The following is a 17,827-nucleotide window of genomic DNA, read 5'->3' on the forward strand; positions in this document are numbered from 1 at the left end:
TAGGGAAAATAAAATATTAATGTGTATTGATATGAATCTGTATTAGAATGGTCCAAAAGACATGGATCAAGCTAGATCTAATCTTAGCCGTTGATTAGAGACTTAATCTCGGCCGTTGAGATGTCAACAGGAAAAGTATAAGAGGAGGCTTGAGGGTCACTTGAAGATGACACCAGAGTGATCAGTCATTCTATTCTCTAGAGCGGGGTTTGCTAAAAGAGATAGAATCAGTGATCGCGAAAGGTAGAGAGGTAGAGATAGTGTCGGGAAAGCAGCAGAGCAGTCAGAGAGAGAGACGCAGGAGCAGCCAGTGCTCACGCAGGGCCAAGCAAAGGCAGCTAAGTGTTGCGCATAGCACCAGACAGGCCAGCATAGCTGACGCAGAGGCTCAGAGAGCTGACGCAGGGCCTCCTGGGGCTGATGCAAGCCAAGATAGGCTGACGCAGGGCCAATGCTGGGCTAGAAGAGGCTAACACAGTCTAGATTGGGTAGACGCTGGGGTTTCTGGGGCAAATTTGTGCTGAGTAGCTGCCGGAAGGATTATCCGAGGTTTCATCCAGAAGATTTGTCAAAAATGGAGAGGTATTACTGCCAAGGAAATTCTCTGTTGGGTAGGCCAGTTTCGGCACCCAGATTGTACTCTGATATTGCTTAATAAGAAAACCCTCAGATAGCTGCATTGGTTTTCCCACATTGGGTTTTTCCAGGGACATTAGTCCAAAAATAATGGTGTCATATGGTGTGTTTGTTCTTGTTTCTTTTAGTTGTCGATCTGTAATATGTTGAGCATGCACTAGTGTTTATTTTCAGTATATAAATAACTTGTTAAGGAAAATAACAAATAGGTAGGAATAAATCAGATAAAGTGTATGGAGGGTTTCTAACTAAGTAAATTTAGAAACTTCAACATTAGCCTAGACGAAGAAGTTGAGAATTGAGTGACAGCGACTCAACCTGAAACTTGCCCCCAAGCCCACACCAAGTGGAGTTAAAAAATTTCTCCACGATATCCCAAGTGTGGATTTAGGCGACAACGCACAAAAAGATCTCATTTCCTGTCATGATTTCGTGCGATGCACATCAAAACTACACAATTATATATGGGAGATTGTGGATACATTCACATCTATCGCCATATTTTCTAGCAATTCACATGACAACTCTGCAATTATCTGGCAGCGAGATTGCGAAGTGCGTGGACATGAAAACAATAACACAAATGACACCTGTCAAGAAAGGATGGATGGGAAAGCTTGCCTCCATTGCCGCCTCACATATCTGACAGCTGTAAACATCAGAGCTGTCACATCAATACATAGATTGCACTAGGGAATGCCTTATAGCGTAACTAGCACTCACATATTATAATGTTGGCTAATATTAATTCCATAAATGACCTGGCTATTGGACTATGGCACCCCACATCATGCTGGTGTTCACCATTGGTCTATATTTACTAAGTTGACCCTCATTACCCGGTGTTCACCAAAATTAAATAATTTTGAAATTGTGTTTCTGAGCTTGATATTGATTCATTTTTCATCTCGTTATGTTAGTGATGATTGTGCATTTGTGCCCCTTGTTATTCCTCTACAGTTTTGTTACTGACTTGAATATTTGATTCAACTTTGAAATTATAACATACTCGCGCTAACGGTAGTAACCATTACAAACAAAACTCAGTATATGACTAGAAACCTACCAAAAAGCAAGCCATCAACTTTGGCCAGGCAAACAAGTTACCAATAAATCATAGTATTCAACATTTCCGTTATTTCCATATAAAAATCTATGATAATTGCAGGCACATGGTACAAAGAGAACTTTAAAAATAGAGTTCCTAATTGTACTATTTTCATCACACATGCCATTGCTCAAATTCAGAACTGTTGAAATTACTTTACCCCACTTTGCTTTCAAGTGTGCATAAACAAAGAATGCAGACTCAACCAGAAAGAGGAAAAGGTTAAGGTGAGTAATACCTTGATGGCTTTTGTAAGGATCCTTGTGTTGTCAAAATGAACGGTAATTCAGAAAGCAACTTTCTGATGGATGGATCCTCCTCTATTATTGCCTTCAATTCCTGAATCACTTTTGACATAACTTCTGCCCGCGAAGCAAATTCTGGTAACCTATTGACAACGTGTTCCCTATAAAATTGGTCCCTTGATGGTCTTTTAATCCCCAGATAATTTTCCAAAACGTTATATTCCCTTTCTGATGCTGTATGAATAAAGCTATCACTTATCATCTCATCATCAACTCCATCTGGCTTCAGCCACTTGGCTGATTCTAACAAGTTAACAAATGCTCTACTTCCATGGGCTTCAAAAATAGGAAGAGCCTTCATGGTATCAATTTGCAGAGAATCAATCTGACCCGTGGAAAACCACTTAGACTGACAAAGAAAACTTCGAAGCTCGCGTAGTTCTCCCTGTGACACATCTGTAAAAAGCTGTTTTAGATTTTGTAAATCACCTGCTGCTGTTAGTAGGGCATTTAAGACACCAGATGCTGTTGCATTTTGAACATAATCTCCTAATGCCGGGTGATATATTTGAAGGTCACTCCACAAGACAAAACATCCAGTCTTCTTCAACAAAGAACACATGTTCTCACTCCATCCTTCATCTTTAATCACATTAGAATTCCTAACAAGTTGGAGAAGGTGACCATCAGTAGCTGGCAAAAGTGGCCACTTTGAAAAGATGGTTAAGTCTGCACATGTTGATTTTAAGTAATCCCAAAGTAATGTCATCCATGACAGGCTTGGTTGTCCTTGATGACCAGGAATCCATAACACAGCCTTGCTACCTTGCCATTCGGCAGGGAGAATCTTAGGCATAAGTTCTTCCAACAAACATGAGGTGAGTAATGAAATATTTGTATCCCCATTATAAGCAATCCTTTGTAGTTTACCAAAAATCTGTTCATCAATTGTACGATCAATAAGCAAATATGGGACTGTGTCTTTAAGAAGATCATATTCAATTTGGCTAGTAACATAGAAGTTTTCACTCTGTCCAGACTTGGTGAACATTGTAAATAAGCCTGTAGCAAGGGGAAGCAAGGGTAGACCATCTAGTTTGTCTGATACCGAAGTCTCAACAACGTCATCCAAGCAGTATTTTAATGTTATAAGCATTGTATCTCTTTCCTTGAACCCATGTTTGCGTCGAATTAATAAGTTTCGAAGCAAATGTGGAGTTAGATATCGCAATGAAGGGCAAAACTCCTGAAATCTAACCACCACTGATTTTGGTGCATCTATCAGAGGCAAACCTGCTTCTGCTAATGCAATTCCAAGTTTATCAACCTCCAAAAATGAATAATCAGGTAAAATAGCTCTTTTTGCAGATATCCACTGGCCACCTCTAGCCTTGGTGTAGAGGACACACAGCTCTAAATCAACAATGCTTGCATAGACCTTCCGCATCAAAGATGTCCACGGTTTTCTTTCAGTAGTAGTGGGCCAAAGCATGTAATATTCAATACGTGGGCCAATTTCAGGTGCAATATTTGCCAGTAAGCGTGCATATGCTGGAGCTGCAGCATCTTCAAGAAGCAAACAGTTCCAATCAGACCGTAGCTTCCCCCCTCCTGACATGTCATCACCAAACCAGATATCCCTACGATTTGACGACAGCTCAAAGTAGGCGTTGACATGCACTGGAAGACCCGTATTAATAGGCAAAGGCAAAAAGCAAAATGCACGGCCCTGAAGCATGTTGTTGCACCCAAACATGGTTGATGAAGATTGAAGGATATTATTATTTTCAACAAGGGTTCCTTCACAATTTTCTTCATTTTCTGGTACAAATTGCATCTTTGCAGCTACACCTGCCCATGGGATAAAACTACGAGCTCTATTTTCCAAAGCTACAGATTTAGCTTTAGCACGTCCACCTCCCAAACATTCACTCACTATCCACAAATCTGATTTCTCTGCAGTAGTATCAATTGAAGTCACAACTACTTTCCCACAACTCCATGGTAACTGTGCATCCGGTGTCCTCTGCAGCCTCTGATAAAATTGCTCTTTGTCAATACCAGCCTGACGATCCCCATGAACAAAGTCAAGCATGACCTTTGCAGGAAAAGATTGGTTCTCCAATACATTAATAGGACGCCTAGATACACGGTGCATTAGCAGCATTTCATGACTTGGCCCCTCCTTCACATACAATGAAATGCTCATTACATTCCGCAAAAAAAGCAAAGCCTCACCTGCACTTGTGTAGAAGGATGAGAAAAGAGATACAACACTCTCAGGTTTATAACCTTCTTTTTTTATTTGACTAGATGCAGCAACATTGGAAGTCCTTAGAGGAAACCGGAAAAGCGTGCCGGGAAAATGATTTTGTAAGTCACAACCAAAATGCAAGTATGGAGAAAACTGATCAGGAAATTGTTCCAAAATGCCTCTACCAACAAAGCTGATTCTCAAGCCAGGATGTGACGGTGTGATCCCTGGCAAGTTAGAGGCGTGGGGATCAAACATGACCATGTTTTCTCCAGAAACAAACCCAGGAATATCTGTGAAGTGATAAACACAATTGAACCCCAGTCCAAACCTTCCAATAGCAAATGGCTTTTCAAGTTTACTGTCTTGACCAATGCGTGATATGGCATAAAGATCTTGAGCTGTAAAAACAGAATTGTTGTAACAGTATAAAGCAGGCCCTTGCCAATCTGCCATTTGTGGAGAAAGAAGGGATGAAGTCCCATACTGAGTTTTATCCAAGAGAAAACAAACTTCTGAAGCTCCAGCGTCATCTGCATTCTGTACAAGTTCAAATAAAATTCCAGGACCATCAGCATACATTTCAACTATATGCTTCAGCCTAGTTGTTAAGGCTTCGTGCTGGCCAAAAGCTTCTGCTGCTCCATGCAATCCCAATTTCACTGAGTCTGCACTTTCAGCAAGTAATAATCGACGAAAAGAGCAAACACCAAGTCTCTCTGCAACATCATTTGATATATTGGCATGTACAAATTTGGGAACCTTCTTGTTCGCTGTCAAAGCGGATGAAGGTATGTCCCTTGACTTACTCCATTCACTAGAGTTGGATAACCAAGGAGCATCATTGTAGGCAAGCTCTGCTGCTGGCATAAGAATAGATGAAGCATCAGGGATGTAACATGCTATTTGATTGTCATGGAAAAGAGAATCAGCCAAATATTGCACAATGAGGACTGCTGCTCTTAGTTCTTGCATGTCCAATGGGGACCCAACCTTGTTTACAGCCATTTTGGATAGAACCATAGCAAAATCTCTGGGACTTAAGGACTCTCGTACACCTAGTTCAAGAAATAGCTCTTTAAAGACAGCTAAATCAACAGGAATAATGCGCACATATGGAGCTAAGTGAAGAGGCCCATTTAAAACCACCTCATCCACTTTTGCAAACCCATCTCCCACCCACACCCAACGGCTGCCTTCTAAAATGGCTTTTACAATATCCATTTCATCTGTACCAACCATGGCAGTTAAAACTGAGTATATTCTTGGCATAGACAAAGCTAATGCCTGCCGAAATACCTGGTCTGCAACAAATTCATGATTTTTCCCAAGCTCAAGCAGTTGAGCTGCAATGATGCTTCCCCCTGGTGAAGTGGTCCATCCAAAATGATGTGAAAGGGCATGAGAACGGCATTCTCCATCAAGTATACGCATGCTGGCAGACACAAGCCATACATCTGCCACCAAACGAACAAGTTTAGGTGGGGCCACTGTTGTAGAAACTGAAGGCCATGGCAAAAGAGGATATGGAGGATTAATCAAAACAGGACACCAGCAAATAACTGTGAGATCATTCCAAAACTTTGTCAAGTCAATCCATGCACTTGCTTCATGTAATTGAAATGCTGATGCCACTTTGGTCAGCATTTTATTGACTGTGCTGTGCCCATCATCAGGTCGCTGAGGCAGCCATTTATTTGCATTTACCTCCAAGTAAGAAAGAAGTACTTTTCCCTTTGAATGTGCCTTGGCAGGATACTCATGCATTAATGATTCAATCTGTTTAGCACTCTGCAGTATAGTCACAGGAGTGACTACCGTTCTTAATCCTAACCCTTGCAACATATCTAAGACTCCTGCTTCTCTAAACTTTCCACATGGAAAGCAATCTTGATCTTCTAGAAGGTCATACAACTCTTCATTTCGAGGATCATACAGAACACTTGGGCATCTTAGCCTGCCGGTAAAAGTCGGAACAAACTCTAACTTCTTCAAGACTTCCCTTATGGATGGATCTTGCATGCACAGCTGGGGAAGTTCCTGCAAAATCAAAAGCATAGCCTCCTCGAGAACAGGTGGAGAAATCTCACTTATGCGACTGAACAACCTGAGTTTATAAAATAATGGCCTTCCTATTCGCTCAATGCCGTAGAACCGTAAAAATACTTCATCTTCACTTTCAGATGAACTATAAAGGAAATCTGGTCCTAAAAGGAGCCTGTCCACATGAAAGGGGACCAAAAATTTCTGTGATGCTGCCAAATCAGTGAAAATATAATTGTCTTCATGTGTGCCTTCACTGTATACTTCAAAAATTGGTAATCGCTTGCAAATACGCATATGAGATCTAGTTATCTGTCCTCCATTCACTTGTTGTCCACCATACCACTGTGGATTTAGGAGATAATATCGGAGTTCCCGTCTCTCTGCAACTGAGAGACCATGAAAAAGCATTCCCAGTTGAGATTCCTGCCTGTGAGCTACCTCAAATATGACATCCAAAATACCAGAAGCACTTATATCACGCACATACAGCGACAGCTGAGGATGCTCCACTTCAAAATCTGGGCTTAGTATCTGACAACCAACCTTTACCAGAAGCTCTTTCATGGAATCTGGTAATAATCGACCATTTATCATTTTTGAATTCGTAGAAACCCTGGAAAGATGTCCTGATGTTGTCGGCAAGAGAGGAAAGTCCAAAAATTTTGATATGTCTTCACAATGATCTCTAAGATAACACCAGAAAAGCATAATCCAGTCCCGGGTTGGATGATCTCTATAGGTATCTGGCATCCAGTCTACTACTTCCTTGTATCTCCAATCAGCTGGAAGAATCTGAGGTAACAAATGAAGAAGATGGGTACAGTTAAAGAAAGTAATATTTGTCTTTGAGGTATGTGCAATATCGGAAAGTCTATTAAGTAGATTGAGAGGAATGTTCCTGTCAACTATCCTATCAGTAAGGATACCTAGTAGCCTGTTCTCAGAGTTGTTACAGATGAAATAAGCTGTGCCTTTTGTTCCTTCTTCAAAAACACCATATTCACCATTGGCTAGAGGAATAAGAGATAAACCAGATGCTACCTCTCCTACTTCCTCATCAACTACATCATCAAGACAGTAATCCAACAAAAGTAAGGTTTGTTCCCTGTCTAACAGATGGCTGGTATTCATTAATTTCCGCAGCATAACCCTTACTGTACCAGGGGAAACCATCTTTGGAAGCGAAGTACCAGAATAGGAGAGGACCATATTTACAAGAAGATTAGGAAGTTGAACTACAGGCACTCCTAGGAGTATGAGAACATCAGCGAGTTCCTTGGACTTTAAAAACACTTTGTCATGGAGATAAGCATCAGCTAGCCGAATCCACCTCCCACCATCAACATATGTATACAGAGTAGGAAGTTCACCAACATTCCTGTAAATTTGTTTCACCAGTGTTTCCCATGGCTCTTCAAAACGACCACAAGGCCACAATGAGTAATACAGCTCAGTGGGGCCTAGTAGCTTCGAAGCTTTGACCAGCAACTCACAGAAAGCTGGAGCCACAACTTCCTGTAGAAGACATGTGTTCCAATCTGATCGTAACTTCCCACCCCTGTCCATGTCAGCTCCATACCAAATATCACGACGATTGGAGGAAATTTCAAAGTATCCATTCACATGTACAGGCAAACCTGTTCTGACAGGTAGAGGAAGAGAGCAGAATGCACGTCCAGCCCTGCTGATGTGATCCTAGAAAACAAAAACATTTAAAATAACAATAAAAAATAGTCTTTCTCATATTTCTTATGGACAATTACCACTAACAACCTCAAAGCATCAATAGGGGGCAAGTATCACTCGGCTTTGAGTCATTTACGAAACATATTTAGAAAATAAATATATGCAAAGGTAAAATCATTCAATATTCAAGGGGTTCACTTAGAAAATGTACTATAGCCAAGAATGCAAATATATGTCTAATGTAGAGGCAAAATCAGTGAAAGATGGTAGACAAATGGCAAGGGATGTCCATAGAATAGAAGTAGAGACAAAAATCAATAATCCAAACCATTTTCATTGCATAGTGCGAAAAGTTAACAACAAATATACAAGTGCCTGTTGAATGGCCGCAAATGTGCATTTCTTTTATTGATATGTTCTGGCCTGCCATGGGTTTTTATGAAAAAGATGTCAATGTCTGTTGGCATTGGCATTTGAAGATTTGAAGAAATGTGTTATTGTTTGCTAAGGAACTGAATATATCCCCAAAAAATCTTCTCATGTCCAAATCAGTGTTGTTAAAATCGCGATAAAATCGCGATTTTATCGGAAAATCGCGATTTTTTCCTCTGCCCGATCAAATCGCGATTTTTATACCAAAAAATCGCGGACTTTTTTTTATAGCGATTTTTTCGGAAAAAATCGCGATTTTTTCCAAAAAATCGCGATTTTTACAGAAAAAATCGCAGAGGCACGGGGCAGCGGGCTTTTAATAGGCGAAAATCGATTTTTTTTATGTCATTTTGCTGTTTGCGCGCGGAGGAGGAGGAGAAGAGGTGAGGGAGAGGAGCTGGAGGAAATCAATAGGATTAGACTTTCATTTTATTGTATATGACATTATGACATAATGAGATACATTATCATATTTTTTGTTGATATTTTGAGGCTGAGTTGGGACTCAGGACTTACTATTCAGGACATGATTCAATGTTATGTGTGATTTTAGCGCTAGAAATGATATTAAACATCTTATATATTAGTTTTTTTATCATATTTATGTGTCAATGTATTTATTTTATGTTGTAGATGGTTTAGATATTAAAAAAAATGGAAAAAAATGAATATTTTTGTGCCAAACGCTTTTTTCCCGCTTTTTTCCGCTTTTTTCCCGCTTTTAACGATTTTTTCCGCTTTTTTCCCGGCGCCGATTAAATCCCGATCGCGCTTTGTGCAACATTGGTCCAAATGAACATATGCCCAGAAGGTAACGTCCCTCCAAAAGTGATAATAAGATGTAATGACCAGATTATTGAAGCATTAGCAGTGTACAGCCTTCAATGTCACCTAAATTCAAACCTATGTTACACCAAGCTTCATGTATATGGGGACATATACCTAGTATATGTGGAGAAGTCCACATAAATTTCAGGGGACAGCAGGGTTGTGAACATAGAAGAGCTGGCCCCAAATATATAAAAACCAGTGAAACATGAATCTCCGATCACTCGCGATTAATCGCGAGTCAAACTCTGCTCTTCCCTCAAACGATCCGATTAAACTCTGGGCGAGTCAAACTCACATTGACCAAGTTTGACTCATGGTCAACATGATTTTGACTTGCAACTCACTAATTAATTGTGATTTAAGACACTAAGGCGATTTTTAGCCCTCAACTGAGCGAGCAAGGGTTTTAACTTTTAGGGTTCCCGCATTTTTCGTTGCAAGGTTTAGTTAGGTTAAAAATTAAACATCGGTCCATAACTCTCATCTCACTGCTCAGGACCGCAACTCATACATTGAGAAGGTAATAGAGGCATGGTTTCAATTTCAGTTTACGCTGTCTAAGAGTCGTAGTGTAATAGAGGTGTAGTGTGCAATGTGCTCCAGTGTTAGCTTCAGCATGTGCTCTGTCAGATATTTCAGTACCAAACCATTATCATATCATTTCAGCAACAATCAAGAGATTTTATTTACTGCTTTTTAACTGATTAGTATGCAGTATTTTATAAACTTGTAGAAGGAAATGCTTCTGGTTCTATGTAGTCATTGGTTAGGAGTCAAGACTCAGTGCTTTGGATTATGTTTGGACTCATAACATATATGGTATACTTATTCATTCATGATATTTTGGACATCTATTGATATTATGCATCGTTTGGACATGACTTTATTGAATATCAATGAAAAATGATTTTTTTAATTCAATATGTGTATATCTTTATTTATTGAATTCACCAATTTTTTCCTGATTTTTTCCCGATCCAATTAAAACTCTTCGCTCTTTTGCCTCGCCGATTTATTGCCGATTCCGAGTCTGGTAACATTGATAAAAACATGTAGAAATTTATGATTTCCCACCCCGATTTTCAGTTTCTCCTTATTTCTCCCATATAGTTAAATGCCCTTTCCCATAACCATACTTTTAACAAGCTGGAAAAAATAAATTTGCTGAAAACACAAATTCTAGAAATTTTACAGAATGCTGGAAATTGCAAAAAAAAAAATCAGCAGTTATAAACAGCCATTAAAACACATTTAAATTTTAAACACTGAGATTTTTGGTCAATGTGACCCTGGAAAAACCCCCTACAACTCTTGGGGAAAACCAATTGGAGAGCACTTCTTTATTTCTGAAAATGCCTTTTTCACAGTCAGAAATATTCAGCAAAAAAATCAGCAAGCAAATTTACAACTTATCTCTTTTCCCATGCCTCACAGCAAACTGGAAATTACAGCAAACAGGACAGCAATAAATGTTGTACGGCCTCTTCGATTTTCGTGCCCACTTTCAGCATTAAATGCTGTTGTACGGCCAGCATTAAATGCGTTGTAGGGACTGCAATAAATACATTGTACGGCCCTCGTTTTGCGTGCAGAAAAATCAGAAAACTATTCCTCGATTTTTGTGCAAACCACTCCTCGAAAATCGTGCCAAAATCTACCTTTCACTGTATGCTGAACCAACTGTACAAATCTGCTCAACTGCTGCCTTGGAATGTGTGCCAACCTGTTGTCTCCTTCTTCTCCCTGCTCAAAAATCTCTCTTGCTCTCTTGCTCTCCTTTTCCCAATCTGCTCATGAAAGAATGAATGACCTTTTCCTCATCTTCCTCCTTTAATCTAACCCCAAGTGACTTTTGGGTGATCCAAGTAACTTTTCGGTGATCCCTAAATCCAATGGCTGAAATAGATTGAGATCTCAGGCTGAGATTAAATGCTCATTTAAATCTCACTTTTTATTTTTTAATTCACTCCACTTTAATAAAGACCCACTTAGTCATTTATTTCCAAAGTCACTTTTCCTTTCTAATTTTTCATTGACTTTATAAAAGTCACTTTAAAATTAGACTTAGTAACTTTATCACTTAAAATCACTTTTAAATTAGATTTAACTTTATAAAAATTATAAAGTTACTTTAGGAGAAAAATTAAATTCTTTTGGACACTTTTCCCTAGGCCAAAGATCAAAGCCTAAGGGAACCACCTGTCCTCCGGTACCAAATTTCAACACTCCCTCTTACCGAGGAAGGTGTTCCTCACCACACCCATCTTGTCTCTGAAGTAGACATGCTTGCCCCGTGGTAAGGCTTTGGTAAGAATATCTGCAACCTGCTCATCAGTGGAAATATACTCAAGCTTCACAGCTCCCTTCTGAACATAGTCTCTGATGAAATGATATCTGATCTCGATATGCTTTGACCTGTCATGAAATACTGGATTCTCCGTGAGTTTAATGCAACTCTGATTATCACAGTAAATCACTGAAGGTCTCAACAGCTGACCAAATAAGCCAAACAACATCTTGCGAAGCCAGATAGCCTCACAACTAGCTAGACTAGCTGCCATATACTCAGTTTTCGCTGAACTCAATGCTACTGACTGTTGCTTCCGGCTGAACCATGACACTACTGCTGAACCCAACCCAAAACAGCACCCTGAAGTGCTCTTCCTATCAGAAGCACAACCTGCCCAATCAGAATCAGTGTATCCTGCCAATCTCACTCCATCTCCCTGCCTGTAGTCCAGACCATAATCCACTGTCCCCTGCAAGTACCGCAAAATGTGTTTTGCAGCCACCCAGTGAACTTTCCTAGGCTCACACATAAACTGTCTCATCGTGTTGACTACAAAACAGATATCTGGTCTAGTTTTGACCAAATACATCAAGGAACCAATCAGCTGCTTGTACAATGTGGGATCCACCAACTCGAAATCCGAAGCATGAAGCTTCTTCCAGTTGGTGATCATCAGTGTCGACATAGGTCTACAATCCTCCATGTGGAATCTGCTAAGGATGTCCACAATATACTTCCCCTACCCCAGGAAGAAATGCCCCTCCTCCTGCCATACCTCCAAACCCAAAAAATAATGGATCAAGCCAATGTCCTTCATCTCAAACTCCGTCGCAAGATCTCTCTTGCAGTGCTCTATGAGTCTCTCTGCACCTGTAATGACCAAGTCATCCACATACAGCACCAGAATGAGAGACTCCTCACCAATCACAATAAAGTAAAGGTTCGGATCAGTGTTGTTAAAATCGCGATTTTATCGGAAAAGCGCGATTTTTTCATTTACCCGATCAAATCGCGATTTTTATGCGTAAAAATCGCCACTTTTTTTTATAACGATTTTTATCGAAAAAATCGAGAGTTTTTGAAAATATGGCGATTTTTTCGAAAAAAATCGCGATTTTTAGTGAAAAATTCGTGGAGGGCGCGGGCAGCGGGGTTTTATATGGCAAATTCGATTTTTTTTTAATTCATTGTGCTGTCGCCGCGCGGAGGAGGAGGAGAAGAGGTGAGGGAGAGGAGCTGAAGGGTTTCCGTCGGATTTGGGAGCGAATCGAAGCGTTTTTAAGAGGAATCCAAGCCAAGATCACCAATTTGTCCATAAAAGAGGTATGTAGATTAATTTTTTTTGGTTTTGCTTCTATAAAAACTTTGGTTTTCATTGTTTTTAAAGAATTTTTTGAAATTTTTCATTGATTTGGGATGGGTAATTTGTTATGACTATGAGAACCAATTTTTTATTTTTATTTTCTCATTTTTTTTAAACATTGTTTATTTTTTTTGAATTTTCATTGTTTTTTGGCATTTGGTTGGGTAACTTGGGTTTAGAAATTGGGATTTTGGAAATAATTAGCTTGTAATTTTGCAAATGCTAAATTGTAATTTGTAATTTTGTATTATCATTTATGTAATCCTAAATTCCTATTTCCTAATCCTTATTTTTCCATAGTTTTGCAAATTCAAAATTCAAAAACAAACATGCCAAGGAAATTGGATCCTTTCTGGGAATATGGTGACCCTAAAACTCCGAATGATAGACAAAACTTGTATTGCAAGTTGTGTGGAAAGGAAATATTCGGGGGGGTGTACAGGTTGAAGTTCCACCTTGCACAAATCCCTGGACGTGATGTGGGGCCCTGTCTAAAGACAAATGCTGAAATTATCCAAAAAGCCATGAGAGCATTGGGAGAATTAGAGCACACTAGAGAGGCCAAAGAAGAACTCAAAAGGCAACTAAAAAGGTCAGCTGAAGGAAGTGGGCCAAGTGGCACTGGTTCTACTGCAGCGTCAGTCAATCCGGTAGCTGCATCATCATATTTTGTTCCTCGAACCACACCTGGTTCACAACCAACTATTGGTTCAATGCTAAAAAGAACTGAAAAAGAAAAAGCTGACAAGTTGATGACAAAATTTCTCCTCTGGAGTGATATTCCTTTCAGCATTATAAGGAATAATCCATTTTTCCAACCTACTGTTGATGCTATTGCCAGTGTTGGCCCGGGGTACAAACTCCCTTCTCTTCATGATTTCAGAGGCCGGCTTCTTCAAGATGAAAAGCGTGACTGCACCCAAAGATTGGAGGATTTTAGGGCATCATGGGCACAAACAGGATGCACTGTTATGTCAGATGGTTGGACTGACCAAAAGGGGAGAACCCTTATAAACTTCTTGGTTAGTTGTCCCAAGGGGACTATGTTTATCAAATCTGTTGATGCAACTCATCAAATCAAAGATGCAAGAACTTTATGTGATTTGTTGGATGTGTTTATTTTGGAGGTGGGTGCAGAAAATGTTGTCCAAGTCATAACGGACAATGCTGCAAATTATGTTGCTGCTGGTAGAATGCTTATGGACAGGCATCCTGCTTTATTTTGGACACCTTGTGCTGCCCATTGTATTGATTTGATGTTAGAGGACATTAGGAAAATTCCCTTTGTCAAAGAGGTTGTTGACTCATCAAAAAGCATCACAAAATTTATTTACAATCACACATCTGTGCTTAGCTTGATCAGAAAATGCACCAACAACAAAGAGTTGGTGCGCCCCGCCATTACACGGTTTGCGACGAGTTTCATATCTCTTCAATCCCTCTTGAATTCTATGTGGGATTTGAAGAGAATGTTTCTTTCAGAGGAGTGGCGTGCTTCGTCAATGAGCCGCAAACCAGAAGGAGAGGCCGTCTGCAGACTAGTTTCATACCAGGAAGACTTCTGGGCGGGAGTGCAGGAGGTGTGCGCTGTTACAGAACCTTTGGTAAAGGTTCTTCGGTTGGTTGATGGTGAGAAGCCCGCAATGGGCTATTTGTATGAAGCCATGGACAGGGCCAAAGAAGCCATTCGGTCCTACTATGATGACAAGGGAGATGATGGGTTCCAGAGACAACTCCTTCTATGGAACGTCATTGATGAGCGATGGAACAACACACTCCATCGTCCCATTCATGCTGCTGGGCTTTTCCTGAACCCTGCATTTTCTTATGCATGTGGGTTTAATTTTGATGTTGAGGTCGTGGAAGGATTATTAACCTGTGTCCAGAAGATGGTGAGATCTCCAGAAGAACGTATGGAGATCTCTAGACAAATTGAGCAATATAAGTTGTCAGGTGGCACATTTGGCTTTGAGATGGCTGTCATTGATAGGACGGTTAAAATCCCAGGTATTTTTTAGTTTGTAGTATGTACTTTGTAACTTTGTTTCAAATTTCATTGTTTCTTCAAATTCCATTTTTTTCTTATGTTTATTTAAAATTTTATTTGTAATTTTGTTGTAGACGCATGGTGGAAGATGTATGGTGGCAGAGTACCCCTTTTGCAAAATCTTGCCGTACGCATCCTCAGCCAAACATGCAGCTCCTCGGGATGTGAGCGCAATTGGAGTGTATTTGAAAAAATACACAACAAGAAGCGCAATAGGTTAACACTTAAACATTTAAAATATTGCAAATTTCCAAATAAATTTTTGAATTCATTAAAGTTTTAAACAATATTTTTTTTATAATATTAATTATTAATTTATTATTTCATGAACTTTGTACAGGTTGGAGTCCCATAGACTTAATGACATGGTCTATGTCTACCACAATCTTCGATTGTGGGTGAAACAACTAGAGAAGACACCTGATACGGAAGCCATCTCATTGGATGGGATTGACACCACTGCTGAATGGAGGGTTGAGACCGAGAGGCCTCTCATGGATCCCACTGAGGATTGGTTAGTGCAGGATGAGGGGGAGGAGGAGGGGGAGGAGGAGCAGGAGCAGGAGCAGGAGCAGGAGCAGGAGGAGGAGGAGTTGGAGGAGCAGGAGGAGGAGGTGACACCGCCTACCCGGGCTACCCGGGCTACCACTACCACCAGTAGAGGACGTGGTCTCCGTCCACCTCAGCCTCCTGTAGCTGCTACTACTAGTTCTTCAGCTTCTAGAGCACGTCAGACTCCACTGCCATTTCCACCACCACAGACACCAGCTTCTACATCTAGAGGGAAAGAGAAAGTTGTGCCATTTTCTCGCAAGAGGGGCAAAGGAAATCAATAGGATTAGACTTTCATTTTATTGTATATGACATTATGACATGATGAGATACATTATCATATTTTTTGTTGATATTTTGAGGCTGAGTTGGACTTGGGACTCAGGACTTACTATTCAGGACATGATTCAATGTTATGTGTGATTTTAGCGCTAGAAATGATATTAAACATCTTATATATTAGTTTTTTTATCATATTTATGTGTCAATGTATTTATTTTATGTTGTAGATGGTTTAGATATTAAAAAAATTGAAAAAAAATGAATATTTTTGTGCCAAAGTTCAAACGATTTTTCCCCGCTTTTTTCCGATTTTTTCCCGATTTTAACGATTTTTTCCGCTTTTTTCCCGGCGCCGATTAAATCCCGATCGCAATGTGTGCAACACTGGTTCGGATCTGCCTCACTCTTTGTGAAACCCATCCCCTGCAAATATGTATCTATCCTGGAGTACCAAGCTCTGGGAGCTTGCTTCAGGCCATAAAGGGTCTTCTTCAATCTGCACACATGGGACTCCTTCCCATGCACCTCAAAGCCCTGTGGCTGCTCAATGTACACCTCCTCCTGTATGAAGCCATTGAGAAATGCGGTCTTCACATCCATCTGGTGGATCTTCCAACCCATCTCTGCTGCTATCGATATAATGGAGTGGATCGAAGTATATCGAGCCACGGGAGCGAAGGTCTCCTCATAATCAACTCCCTCTACCTAGGAGAACCCTCTAGCCACAAACCTTGCTTTGAATTTCTCAATGCTGCCATCTGCAGCATGCTTTACCTTGTAAAGCCATCTGGAAGTAACCACGGATTTGCCCTCAGGCCTCGGCACCACCTCCCAAACATCATTCTTCATGATAGAAGAATACTCCTCCTGCATGGCCTCTCTCCAGACCTGCTGGCTAGCTGCCTCCTCATAGATAGAAGGCTCAGAGTCAAGGATGCTGGTATCCATCGCCATATAGCTACAAAACCTCTCAGGTGGTCTACTCTCTCTGACCGGCCTCTTCGGCTCAGTAACAGATGTGGCATCTCTCAAGGTGTCCTGAAGCCACTTGGGCTTCCTCTTCCCTGAGCATGCTTCCCCCATAGGAGAATGAAACTCCTCCTCCTCATCTCCATCAGTAGCATGAACTCCTGACTGTCTGTCTGCTGTCCTCCTGCCGGCACCTGAACCTGTAGAAGCTGAGGTACCGTGTGAATTGTCCATCAGTGGACTCCCTAGTGAACTGCTCTGCATGCTGCCCGGAGCACCACCCCTCTGGCTCGGCGAGCCACTGCTCACTGACGGACCTGACATCCTCATAGATGTACCTCCAGATCCTCCTGATCCCTTCCCACTAGATCCCTGCGACTGACTCAACTGCTGCTGAGGGTCTAGATGATCCAGATACTCTAACTCCCGTGACCTCCTAAAGGCCCTGTCCTCCTCGAACTTCACATCCCGTCTGACAACAACTCTCCTCTGTGCAGGAATGTAAATCCGAAAGACCTTTGAGGTCTCACTGTAGCCCACAAATATACCCTTCTCTGCGGTGGGCTCTAGTTTGGTCCTCTTCTCCTTGGGTATATAGGAGTATGTAATGCATCCAAAGATATGAAGATGACCAATAGCAGGCTTCTTCCCAGAGAAAGCCTCCTCCGGAGTCATGTGCCCCAAGGCACGATGCGGACTCATGTTCTGCAACTAAACAGTTGTGTTGCAGGCCTCTGCCCACAAGAACAATGGCAACCCCTGATCATGTAACATGGCTTTGGCAGCCCCTATGATGGATCTGTTCTTCCTCTCTGCAACCTTGTTCTGCTGGGGGTTGTAAGGAACAGTGAACTCCCTCCTAATGCCTGCCTCCGCACAATAGTCAACAAACTCTCCAAGGGTGTACTCTCCTCCATTGTCCGACCTCAAGGACTTGATCTTTCGACCTGTCTGTGTCTCCACAAGAGCTCTGAACTCCTGAAACCGCTTGAAGACCTCACTCTTGGTCTTCAAAAAATAAATCCAGGTCCTCCTGGAGTGATCATCAATGAATAAAACATAGTACTCATATACACTCGAGGAAAC

At 41.0% G+C, this 17,827-nt stretch overlaps 1 protein-coding gene across 1 annotated transcript in view; it reads right to left on the bottom strand.

Moving 5' to 3' along the window:
* The window catches only part of LOC149233535 (Zinc finger, C3HC4 type (RING finger) family protein), a 357,687-nt gene that overhangs the window by 310,944 nt on the left and 28,916 nt on the right, over positions 1–17,827 (bottom strand). Inside the window, exon 3 of the mRNA XM_089379789.1 lies at positions 1,983–7,984. Coding sequence (XP_089235915.1) covers positions 1,983–7,984 — 6,002 coding nt within the window. The remainder of the gene's footprint in view (positions 1–1,982; positions 7,985–17,827) is intronic.

This window comes from Pinus tabuliformis, chromosome J (genome assembly GCF_031772625.1).
Source record: "Pinus tabuliformis cultivar Carrire ecotype Pingquan chromosome J, CPIR1, whole genome shotgun sequence".
Taxonomy (NCBI): Eukaryota; Viridiplantae; Streptophyta; class Pinopsida; order Pinales; family Pinaceae; genus Pinus; species Pinus tabuliformis.